Genomic DNA, 12,393 nt, shown 5'->3' with positions numbered 1-12,393 from the left:
AGATATTTTTTATTAATACTATTTTTTTCTTAACGCATTGTATAACTTTTCTTTACAACAGTACCAAAAACTGAAGGGTACCATAGCGGCACTTTTTGATAGGTATTTTAAGAGGGTACCATACCGGGACCATACCATAGCGGGACTAACCCATAAATTTATATTCAATTAAGTACTTACATAAAAAAAACATACACACAAACTCTATAATTATATATACAATCTGAGGAATCAACTTGAATTAAATATTTTAACTGAAGGTTGTAATACTGCAAGAGCATATTAAAAATTTTCAAATTATATTTTAATCTCACATGCCATATTCCGAACATAATTTCATTCCGTATTACTTCTCAGAAATCCTACATAGGAAAATTTAATAATACATTTTCGTCCATTGAATCGAACTCTAGATCGTAGGCGTTTCATTTCTGCTTATTGCATCGACAATGCAAATTCTTCATCCATTTTTAATCCAGAAAAGTTAATAATGTTATACTATATCAGTGCAGTACTCGTCATTTTAAGTAAGTATCTAATAAGGTAATATTTAAAAAAAATGTTTAATATGGCACCAAAAATAAGCAATTTTTTTCTGCGAGACACTACATTTAAAAATTTCTAGTATTTCCTCAAAAAAACGAATAAAACGATACATTTCTGTGTGAATTAAAAAAAATATATTATCTACTCGAAAAGCGAAAAAGTATTACCACGGATACAATACTATACAGTACTCCAAAATTAATAATGCGCATGTAAATCTTCGCTTATTGTCGTATTTAAGGTTTAAGGTTTAAAGACATTTATTCCCATTAAGACATAAAGTCACTTACATGAGAAACTTAAATTTTAAACATAGGTATTTATAAAAAATATCATTCGTTAGATAAAAATTTAGAGTAAGTTACATACTATAAACATAAGTTTAGGTTAGGTACTCATTCATTGCATTCAAAGTTTGAGCGTGTGGTCTTCCAGGATGTGTTTCGCTAATTGTTTTTTGAATACAATGAAGGAGTTTACACTTTTTAATTTGCTTGGCAAACCGTTATAGAAACGTGCTCCCTCGTATGTTGCCGTTCGCCTTCCATAATTCGTTCGGATCTTCGGGAGGGCAAGATAGCTAGCTCGTCTATTAGGATAGTGGCGATTTGATGTTGAGAATATTATATTTGTATTTATGTTTTTATGTAGCGCTTTGTGGATGAACATACACGTATTATAAAAGTATAATTGTTTTAAATTCATTATTTTAGTATCGTCGTAGATTTTATTTGTAGAAGTTAAAAAAGGATATTTAAAAATGGTTTTAATAATTTTATTTTGTAAAATTTGTAGTGGCGCTAATTTATTTTTGTAAGCGCTACCCCATACTTCTATTAAATACATTAGGTGAGGTTTGACTAACGTGTTGTAGATGGTGTGGCGTAATTTATGAGGAATGCAAGAAGTGATATTACGCAGAGATCTAAGAAGTGCTGATAATTTATTTTTTAGGTGGTCGATGTGATAATTCCATTTTAGAGAGCTGTTGATTCGCAAACCTAGGTATTTCTCGTGGGTTTTATGTTCTAATACAACACCATTAATTTTAAGTGGAGCGTGTGGTGGAATAATTTTGTTCTGAGCTTTGAATTTAATATAACACGTTTTAGATATATTTATTGTTAGTAGATTGTATTGAAACCATTTATTTAATTTATTTAAATCATTTTGTGCTTGCTTTATCATGTCATGTATAGAGGGACCAAAATAAAACAGACAGGTGTCATCCGCATAAAGTGTTAGATGACCATTTAGTTTTAAATCTTGTAAATTATTAATATAAATTAAAAAAGCAATGGGCCTAAAATCGAACCTTGTGGTATGCCACACGTAATTGGTAAGGGAATGCTATTGTAGTTATCTATTTTAACGATTTGTGATCGATTTTTTAAATATGATTTCAGCATGTCTAGTGCTTTACCAGTAATGTTAATGGATGCTAATTTCTTTATTAAAAGTTCGTGAGAAACGGTATCGAAGGCCTTTTGTAGGTCAATAAATACTCCCAAAACTAAATTTTTTGCGTCAATGTTCTGTTTTATTTTAGTAGTCAGGTCTATAGTCGCTGACAGAGTGTTACTTTTTGGCTTAAAACCGTATTGACGCACTGAAATAAAATTAAATGAGTCTAAATATTTTTCTAATCTCGTGTGTAAAATTTTCTCTAATATTTTTGACAACACTGGCAACACCGAAATTGGCCTATAGTTACCAGGTTCAAATTTTGAACCATTCTTATAGATAGGAGTTACCTTCGCTATTTTCAACGAATCCGGAAAACGTCCTTGACTTATAGCTTGGTTGAAACAATCGCTTAAGGTATGATTTAATTTTTCTTTAATGCATTTAATTGCTTTTGTGGTAATACCATCAAGACCTGTACTACAGTTTGAATTAAGGTTATTTATAATTTTTAAAATTTCATTAGGTGTACAGGGATCAAAAGTGGATAATTCGTACTTTTTTGATGGTGATTTAGGTAAGGTTGAGGAAGAGTTGGTTTGATATTGTAGGGGTATTAAATTTGCTAGACGAGATCCTATTGTAGAAAAATATTGATTAAATATCTGGCATATTTCATTTGGCTCGGTAATATATTCAGAATTTATAAGTAATTTAGTAGGTAAAGTACATTTTACAGTTTTGTTATTAGCTAATTTATTTACTAAAGTCCATAATTTCTTGGGTTTTTTTATATTCCTTGTAAATTCTTGGTAATAGTAAGAATCTTTTGTGTCTTGAATAAATTTTTTTACCTTTATTTTTTGAGTGTTAAATTTTATTTGAAGGTTTTTATTTTTAGGGTTGTTTTTTAGTTGAGACCATAATAAATTTCTTTCGTTAATTTCTGTTAAAATTGCTTTGTTTATCCAGTCTATTCGGGGCAGATTTAGAAATTTAGTTTTAGTAATCTTACTTTTATCTATAATAGATTTAATTTTATTTTCTAATATTGTATAATCTTTGTTTATTTCAGTATCAACTATGGAGTCAGACAGGGATGATAATCTTTCGTAATTAATTGCTTTATATTGAGTTTTAACACTTTTTGGGGGTAAATATTTTTTTAATTCTACGTATATGTGCTTATGGTCATATGGTCATATCTCATATATGGTCATATGGTATATTATCATTTTGAAGGTTCGTACTTACATGGTCAATGATAGATTTTTTTGAGGAGTCTCTTGTACTGTATTTTTTAGTTAGTTTATTGAGTAATATATGTCCATTACACTTAAGAGTATATTTGTATAGTTTGGTATTTTTATCTTTTGTTAACAAGTCGATATTAAAATCTCCAAAAATAATAGCTCTGTGCCTTTGTTGTAATTGCGATTCATACATTTCAAGGAATTTTTGACAGTTAGTATAGCCCGGTTTATAGATAACGCCTACATCAATTTTACATCGTTCTAAACTTATCCATAAGTAATTGTTCCCTTCCTCGTATCGTGATTCAATAAGATTGTGTTTTAAATCGTTGTGGATGTATGCTGAGACTCCACCTCCTCTTGCGTCAGTCCGGTAGTTAAAATAATGTGTGTAATTATCAATATTTAATTCTGAAGCTTGCGCATCAGAATTTATCCAAGTTTCAGTAATTAGAATTACGTGGATAGGTTTTATTAATGAGCTCAGGATACATTTTACTTCATCTAGTTTACCTTTTTTTCTTATGCTTCGCGCATTGAAGTATATAAATCTAAGCCTGGATCGGGAGAGTTGCAAATTTTCATAGCTGTCTAGTATTTCGTAGGAGTTGATATTTTGGTTGTTTGTCTTTAAATTTATTTCTAGTTTTTTGACATAATTTTCTTTATAGTAGGCATTCCGTTAACGTATTTTATTGTGAGATCTGTTTCTCCTTCACCAATGCGACGGTTTAGTTCATCCTGTAAACTTTTAAGATATTTTTCCTGAGCTGGCGTTTGATCACTAAAAGCTTTAATATTGTTGGGTAGTTTATTTTTGTTACGTAGGATTATTTTAGCAGATTCAATTGTGTCATAGCAAACCTTTATTCTACGATTTTTCCCCGGTGAATACTTGCCAATTCTATATATCTTTACTGGCTTCGGTAGGTCTGAACTTATTAGCGAGGTAATTTTTAAAATTTCGTAGTTGTCTTTAGATATCCTCTCCTCTGAGTTATGATGAGATGTCGATTCTGGGAAACCAGCAAAAATTACATTTTTTTCGCGGCTTTTTCTGTCTCGTAGTTCCTTGATTAAGTGTTCATTTATATGTAGTTGATTTTTAGACGTAAAACCCGATGGATTGGATGACTGATTTATTGATTGAAGATTTAACTCCAGTGATTTTATTTTACTCTCACCCTGGTTGATCTGGGATTCTAATTGAGAAATAGTACTCTTCAATATGTTTTGTTCAGTAATTATCATACATGCTGATGACTTAATTTCATTGATTTGATTCGTATTTTGGCGAATTAAATTCAAGGATTGTTCGTTGGACGATTTAATTTCGGTAATTTGTGTTTTTACCTCCGAAATGTTTTCATGAATTTTGTTTATTATTTGTTCGTTTGAGCAAACATATTTTTCAAGTAATGTACTAATACGGCTCAACTCCGAGCGAATATCCTTCATATCATCACTACATCTGCAATCTTGTTCTAGCGGTTGTTTCCGTTTTCTGTAAGTGATTTGAGTATCAGTTGGCGTAGAACTCGTTGAAAACGAACTTAGCTTCGATAGATCGGGATGCGATCCACCGGCAGTACCCACTGCACCACTGCTGGTTAAACGTGTTGGCGATCTGCGTACACTCATATTTACTCCGCAATGGATAATTTGTGCACGAATATGAGTCGTTCTACGGTGCGTGCAGGACAAAAAATTGCAATTGTCTTGCTCCCGCTTGAAACGCTCGCTGTGTGTATTTCCAAAATGTATTTATTTTACTAAACAAATTTTACTAAATTATGCATGAAGAAAATGTATTTTACCACTCTATATACATATCGTCTTCGGACGCTCCGAGAATATGTCAGTTACCGAACTGTGACGAAGATTTCTATGCGCATTATCACTTTTGGAGTACTGTACCTTTTTCTGCCAATCTAGTAAAAATCGTAATATAATATTCTTCACCCTCGCAAAGTTATTTATTAAGAAAAATAAGTCGTAATTACTTACTGGAACGGTTATAATATTCATAATAAAGTTTATTACTACCGGAGTAAACGTTTTAATTACAAATGAATCTCGACTGAAAAAGCAGAGTAATAAACGCTTTTAGAGCTAAATTATTCGTTAACCGCCATTAATAAACGAAAGGAAATGTTTCGTTATTACCAAGTTTAATTCAAATATGATTTTATTTAAAAGATTTCATTAGTCCTTAAATGTTAGTAACCTTTGAAAGGACCAAAAAAGCGACGCCATTTTAGTTTGTGAAACTTATTTAAAGTAACTCACAAAAGAAATCTCGACTAAGCGTTTCAATTTAGCAAAAGTCGTGAAAAATGACTCGCTAGAGGCTAACGTGGATTTATGGTGACGATATTAAAAACTGTTCTGCCAACGTGAATTAAGAGAGACATTTTCGTGTCTCTTATAAAGTGGGATTTATGGCTTGTTTAGTTTCTGTACTGTCCTTAGAGTATATATTACAATAGTATAGAGCGAGTGTATTGCACAAATTGCATAGTGCGCATCGTAGGCAGATGAGCTATAGATACTATATAGATGTGTGTGTGACAAATAGGGATGGGTAGATATCAATTGCGTGTTGAACTATCGATAAGTTATGTAAATAAATATGTATCATAAGTAAATTTTATGTTCAATAAGTTATTAAAGGAAAAATATTTATGAATAAAGTATAAATATGTAATTTTAAATTTGTTTACCAACTGAATAAAGTTTGTTTATTCCATTTGAATATTAAATAATATATAAGAAATTTTCTTGTATTAATTATAAGTACTTTAAAAAATATGTTTGATTGGAATATCAGAAAAACGTGAGTACTTGTTAAAATATAATAAAGTTAATAAAATAAAAGTTCGGGTTTAGTGCTATTTATTTAATAATAAATCAAACAATAATAATAATGTTTTAAAAATGGTAAAAAATATTAAGGAATAATTAATAATTTAAAATGATAATATAATAAATAATATTAATAATTTTTTTATTCAATTTTATCCATTCTACTATCAAAATCTTCAAAATCAATTTAGCGGTTCAGAAAATATATCGTAACATTACATATTTTACATTTACACTATAATACATTCGTATTCATAATTTAGAAAGTGTATCATACAAAACACACCACAAATTTATTTATAATACATTTTTAAAAGAGTTTTAATTTTAAAGTTAAATAAATAATTTGTTAAAATATAGTTCTTCTAGTAAACTTTATATCGAGTACAGCGTTGGTCAGGTCACATCACTACGATCACGTGGCGGCAGTGAGGCGCGCGAGCGAGCCTGCGCGTGTCCGCCTCCCACCTACTCTTCACCCCCGCGATGCTAGATTTATTTTCATCAAATTATGTAAAACAATCGACTTACTGATGAAATTTGATAGTGGATTTCAATTTTGTTTATTTTCTAGTATCGTTTTTGCAAGATAGAACTGCACATTTCACCACGTTTATTCGTAAATATGAAAAAAATCTAGAGCAATGCACTTCGTGAGCACTCAACCACGACTGCGAGCGCTCGCGGCGGGAGCGTCGTGTTGTTCCCACCTGTGCCTACTGTTCCCACTTGGTTGTTCGCACTCTATAGATAGTATATATACTCTAAGGTACTGTCCTTGAATTTAATGACTGTGTGTAAGTTATTATCTATTTATTCTTATTCTTATTATACAGATTTTTATTATTAAAAGAAACTGTGAAAAATGTTTGCGTAATTTAATTTATTACACTTAAATACTCAAATCCTTTTCTTTTTTGTGTAAGTAAAATTTGAAAATTAATAAAACTTCTTTGGGTAGGCTGGCAACAATTACATACGTCCATAGAAAATTAAAAAATTAAATCCATAGCGAATGCATTCTTTTTTCTAAGTTTCTGAACGTGTGGCATGTGCTAAGCGCGCGGAGTTTAAATTTGGAATGCTATTTTTTTTCTGCGTTTTAATGTGGTTTTAATTTCAACTTATTTTTTTTTCTCGACACGTTTGATAATTTTTGTTATTGTTAGTAATTCGTGAATATATTTTTATTTGCGTGTTAAGTGATAATAGATTTTAGTTTTGTTTTTATATTGTGCAAATAATAATGTTCTGGATATTATTATCTGGCTACACGGTGACGTACAAGTTTCATGTTAAAATTATTTTTGTATCATTTAAATTCCTATTGGTATTTGGTTATGCACGTATTTGTTATTCCAAGACTTGTTTGTTATTTGTATATTATATCTATGCAATGTGATTTAAACATTAAATTGTATGTCTTATAATTTCTTAATAGAAAATGAGTATCGAATCCTTATTACCACTTGTCCTATTCTACGATATGTAATGTTACTTTTATATAATGAAATATTAATATAACATTTTCTTCATAAACTTTCCCCTCGCTAACATTTTAATTTAGGAAAATCACATGCTACACTAGGTCCACTCTGCTTAATGGAACTTTACAAAGTAAGCGACCAGCTCGCTACTTTGTAAATTCATATTTTCGTTAATATTATCATATTTATATTCGAGCGTTTTAAAATTCTGATCACGTTTTGAATTACGGTAAAAATTAATTTGTCTTGAGAAGCGTCAGTATTGTAAATCCTTTGCTACAAATTGTGTCGGTTACTTGAGCGCCATTCAAATATAATTTAGATTAATTGGCCGCTTCCAAACTAAGAACTTTAAATTAAGGTCTGAGACAGCTTAGGGAATTTGCGAAATACCTTGGATTGAATAGGTACTGAAATCTCCCTTGAGGTTTTTATTTTTGTCTCAACGATTCGATTGCTTTTATTTCGTCAATTAAATTATGGTGTAGGTATTTATTTTCTATGAAGCGTTTATATTGAAATGCGTAGCGATTGTTATATACAAGCAATGTTAACATTTTGTAGCAACTTAACAATCGTATTATTTACTTATAATATTTTTTTGTTTACAGATGCACAAGGACTAATTGAACGAAAGCGCAGAATGCTCTGTTTAATGCTTGCATAATACAGTCAAAATGCTGCACAGAAGTTCATCCTCCCGACGCAGGCGTGCTTCGAGAAGCGCGGCAACGTCACCACAAACAAGATCACCTCGACCATCTGCACAAACTTCAAGACGAGCATCTTTAGCTACTACAGAAACTGACGATGAACTCGAACCTCCACCACCACAAAGGAGTCCCAGAGCAAGTCTCGCTCCTGATGCAGCGTTAGAGGGTTATCATCGCAGCCCGCGTCATTCCCTCGTTCCAGAGACAAGATCAGCCAGAAACTCAATAACACCAGAAACTGCTTTAATCAGAAATAGTCTTGCACCAAGCAGAAATAACTTAGGCGTTGAACAGGCGTATGGTTCACGTTTAAGCCTTAATCCACAAGATTTTAATCGATCGCCGCGTAATAGTATTACTCCAGATGCAACCGCCAGAACGCCTCGACGAAGTTTAGTCCCAGAAGGCACGTCGTGGAATCAACCGCGGAATTCCTTGGTACCAGATGTGGGGCGAAGTCCTAGACATTCCGTAGCGAGTATACAAATAGATCCAGCTCGTAATCAGAAAGAATTGGGGCCAAGTCCTAGGACCAGTCCGCGAGGGAGCATAGCCCCTGATGCTTTGAGGAAAGATTTTTCTGAATTGAACAGAACCCCGCGTGGTTCGTTAATACCTGATTGCCAAAGGAGCCCTAGAGGAAGTATCGCGCCATCAGAACGTAGTGCAAGGGGTAGTTTGGTGGCTGGTGATATAGAAGCTGCGAGGGTCAGCCCGCGGGGAAGTTTGACGTTAACTTTTCAAGAACCTTTGGTTTCTAGAGAGAGGCGGGCAAGTGAAGATAGTCAGACAGCAAGTGAGTTCCTTTTACCTTGCTTTTTATGTACCTACCAATTACAAATATGATTTGCGTTATTAATATCTGTAAGCTTTACTCTATTTGACTTACGGACAAATTACTTAATTTCACTTTTATGTACAATAATTTTAAATTAACTGAATTTATTACAGATACTCGAGGACGAAGCGTGTCACCATACAGAGCATCAGTCGGAGGAAGACAGGCTCTATCCGATACTGGATCGAGAAGAGCTTCCAGCTCTGTTAGTCAAGTTCGTATACTTATATGTTCCCATTTTATTTATTGTCTCTCAATTATTTAACTTTAAAATCCCTCTAAGAAATTTAGATTTCAATTTTATCCTTTCTTAACATCACTTTTATATTCACATTTATTAATTTTCATTTAAACATTAATTTTATGTTATAAAGACAAAAATTGTCAGAAACTTCATAGTACGTTAAAGCTATTTTTCTGGCTTCGTTCAATGCAATAAAAAGAAAAATATTTCCCTTATTTTAAATTTTCAATTAGCAATTATTTTATCAGTATAATTGAAATAATTATTGAAGTGAAACTTCTTTATCGGGGTTGGAAAAAAATGTTGTGTCACATTTTTTTTCGTTACGCGTGACATTTTTCCGCTTCGCGCCATCTTTTTTTATCCCTTGCGTGATTCGACGTATTTCTGTAAAGTTGCATATGGTAAATTATTTTTTTAAAAATAGGTCCTATAGTTTCACTTCTTACGTGTGTACACTAGTACACGCACACATTTTTCTGAATTAGAATACAGGGTTAGTTTTCAATGACCAGCTAAAATGTAATATTAAGATCTAGATATTAAACCAAAGGTACATTTGAAACATTATTGTCGCTTAAAATAAAATAAAAATAATAATAGCATTCATTTGAAAATGCCTTAAAAATTTCCTAAATCATAAACACCGCCAGAATCAATGCACTTGTGTGCGTGCGCGCATCGCCAAATTTATGTGTGTGCTAACTTCTACATATCTAGGTTGTTGAACTGAATTGTGCTTTTGTAATGTCCACACGTTCGCTTTAATTTAGTGGCGGACAGGAATGAAATCTAATTAAAAAAAAAAAACTTTTTTTAAATTAGATTAAAATATATATAAAGATAGATCTAAAAGTTATCGATTCTGAACAATTTCTGAAAATTTGGCCAATCATTGAAAACTAACCCTGTATAATTGTCGTTAAGGTATCAGGGGATGAACAGCGCCGTCTGTGCGGCGAGCACGCCAAGTACAGCGAGCGCACGGGGCTGGGGCTCGGGGTGGGACTCACTACGTACGGCTCTGTTGCTTATCAGCTGAAGGACGCGAACATGGAAGCTTCTGGAACCGTGGACTTTGTGTGCAGAGCTGCTAAGATTATGAATAGGACTAGTGAGTTTATTTTGTAAACTATTTCTACTGAATAAAGTGTACAGTGTCCACAAATATCATCTGAATTGTGGGTGAATGAAAGTTATATCGTAATTGATGTATAAATAATATTAAATAAGAAAATTTTGATATGTGTTGAATACAATATTTCGGCTGTATTTTCACTTCAGAACTTTCGACAGGGTGAAAAGATGTTTCTTTTTTTTATATTTGCAAGCTGATGCCTTTCAGATGATTGCTTTTAAATTTTGTCTAGATCTGACAATTTGATGGTGGTTTAGTTTTTTGAAAAATAATCTTTAATTATAAAGAAAGACTGAAGAATGGATGACTCAATTTATTTTTAAACAAGTATTGATTATATTCCTATTTTCAACAAAGTAACATTTCCTATTAAACTAAGTAACGTCGATGGAATATTAAAATGGCATGGCATTAAATAATTAAGCTTTTTGTTTCAGTTGTAATGACGGTGTTCCTGGCTTGTCTATCCACGCTACCTGTTATTATGTTGATTATGGGTAAGTGACACTGCTATTTTTATTTATTTTATTTATAATACTTCATTGTACAAAACAATGTAGGAAATTTGGTACAAATTAATGAGGTACAAAAATTATGCACAATTATTAGGCGGCCAACCTGGTAGGAAAGGAAATGGGATATTTTTAGTATAGTTATTTAATGGATTCATTTCATGCTTAAAGTACAATATATTTTTAATTCGTGTCATTATAAAAATAAAATTATTTTCCATAAAGTGAAAAGCAGTCTTAAAAATTGCTTGGGCAAAATTTTATTGACAAATATCCATTCGAACATGTATATACTATTAAAATCATATGACAAAGTTACAAAAAAATATCATATACCTAGATACAGATGAAACCTAAATCAAATATAGAATCATAGCAAATAGTTAAAAGCTTGACAATATCAAATATTAGTACCAAACAATTCTATTTATATACCGAAGTATTTTGTATATTTTTAGACACAAACGATACAATATTTGTGTGTTGCTTCAACACTTATATAAATACTTATTATGATCTAATTGGTCGAGTTCAAATAATATTTTGAATACGTGAAATACATCTTTAATGAGAGATTTCAAATAAACTATTATTTACTAGCACCTGGAATTCTATTGAAATTTTAATAAATCATAAGACAAAGAATAAACTTTCAAGATTGATTGCATCAATTAACCATTTTTTAGTATTTTCTCCATTCGATTTATGCGAGTAATGTCACCACATAGTATAAAACAAAGTCGCTCTCTCTGTCCCTATGTCCCTTTGTATGCTTAAATTTTTAAAATTACGCAACGGATTTTGATGCGGTTTTTTTAATAGATAGAGTGATTCAAGAGGAAGGTTTTAGTATATAATTTATTAGGTTTTAGACAAAGCGGGCGAAGCCGCGGGCGGTAAGCTAGTTAATAATAAAACCTAATAGAGAATCATTAGGTATATGTAATGTCCGGGCGATGGAGCGGGGATTTAGTCCATCGTCCGGTGAGATGAGGCGGCGCGAGACGTGTTCCGCTCACGCCGCCCCATGAGGTCAGAGCTGGCGGGCTCATAGTTTGTGTTGGCCTGGAGACGGGCAGCTACTGATGGGGTCACGGACGAATTCTACTTATATACCCGTGGCCCCGTCGTTGATGTGGCTTGACGAAACACAGTGGCGTTTTGGTCGGTAGGAATCCGACATAACCCACGGCCCTTTCCCCGGAGGCCGTGGGTATCTATGCAAGATTTCCCCACTATATATAATATATGTATATGTAATGTAAGTACCTTAACATTACATATTGTGGTTAGTACTATATAGATAATTAAGTATTTATAACAGATTTAAATCGCGATTCATTATTTATTTAACGGAACAAACTAAAAAGTAAACATTGGAAGATATCAATAT

The 12,393-nt window shown here is 32.2% G+C and overlaps 1 protein-coding gene across 1 annotated transcript in view; it reads left to right on the top strand.

The window, feature by feature from the left end:
* Positions 1-12,393, top strand: part of LOC123696621 (uncharacterized protein DKFZp434B061-like) — an 82,009-nt gene that overhangs the window by 57,826 nt on the left and 11,790 nt on the right. The window contains exons 2-5 of the mRNA XM_045642937.1: positions 8,167-9,064; positions 9,220-9,320; positions 10,278-10,464; positions 10,926-10,985. Of these exons, the coding sequence (XP_045498893.1) occupies positions 8,233-9,064; positions 9,220-9,320; positions 10,278-10,464; positions 10,926-10,985 (1,180 nt within the window). The 5' untranslated portion in view covers positions 8,167-8,232. The remainder of the gene's footprint in view (positions 1-8,166; positions 9,065-9,219; positions 9,321-10,277; positions 10,465-10,925; positions 10,986-12,393) is intronic.

The sequence above is a fragment of the Colias croceus genome, chromosome 13 (genome assembly GCF_905220415.1).
Source record: "Colias croceus chromosome 13, ilColCroc2.1".
Lineage (NCBI taxonomy): Eukaryota > Metazoa > Arthropoda > Insecta > Lepidoptera > Pieridae > Colias > Colias croceus.
The sequence above is the reverse complement of the archived record's forward strand: the minus strand, read 5'-3'. Positions and strand labels throughout refer to the sequence as shown.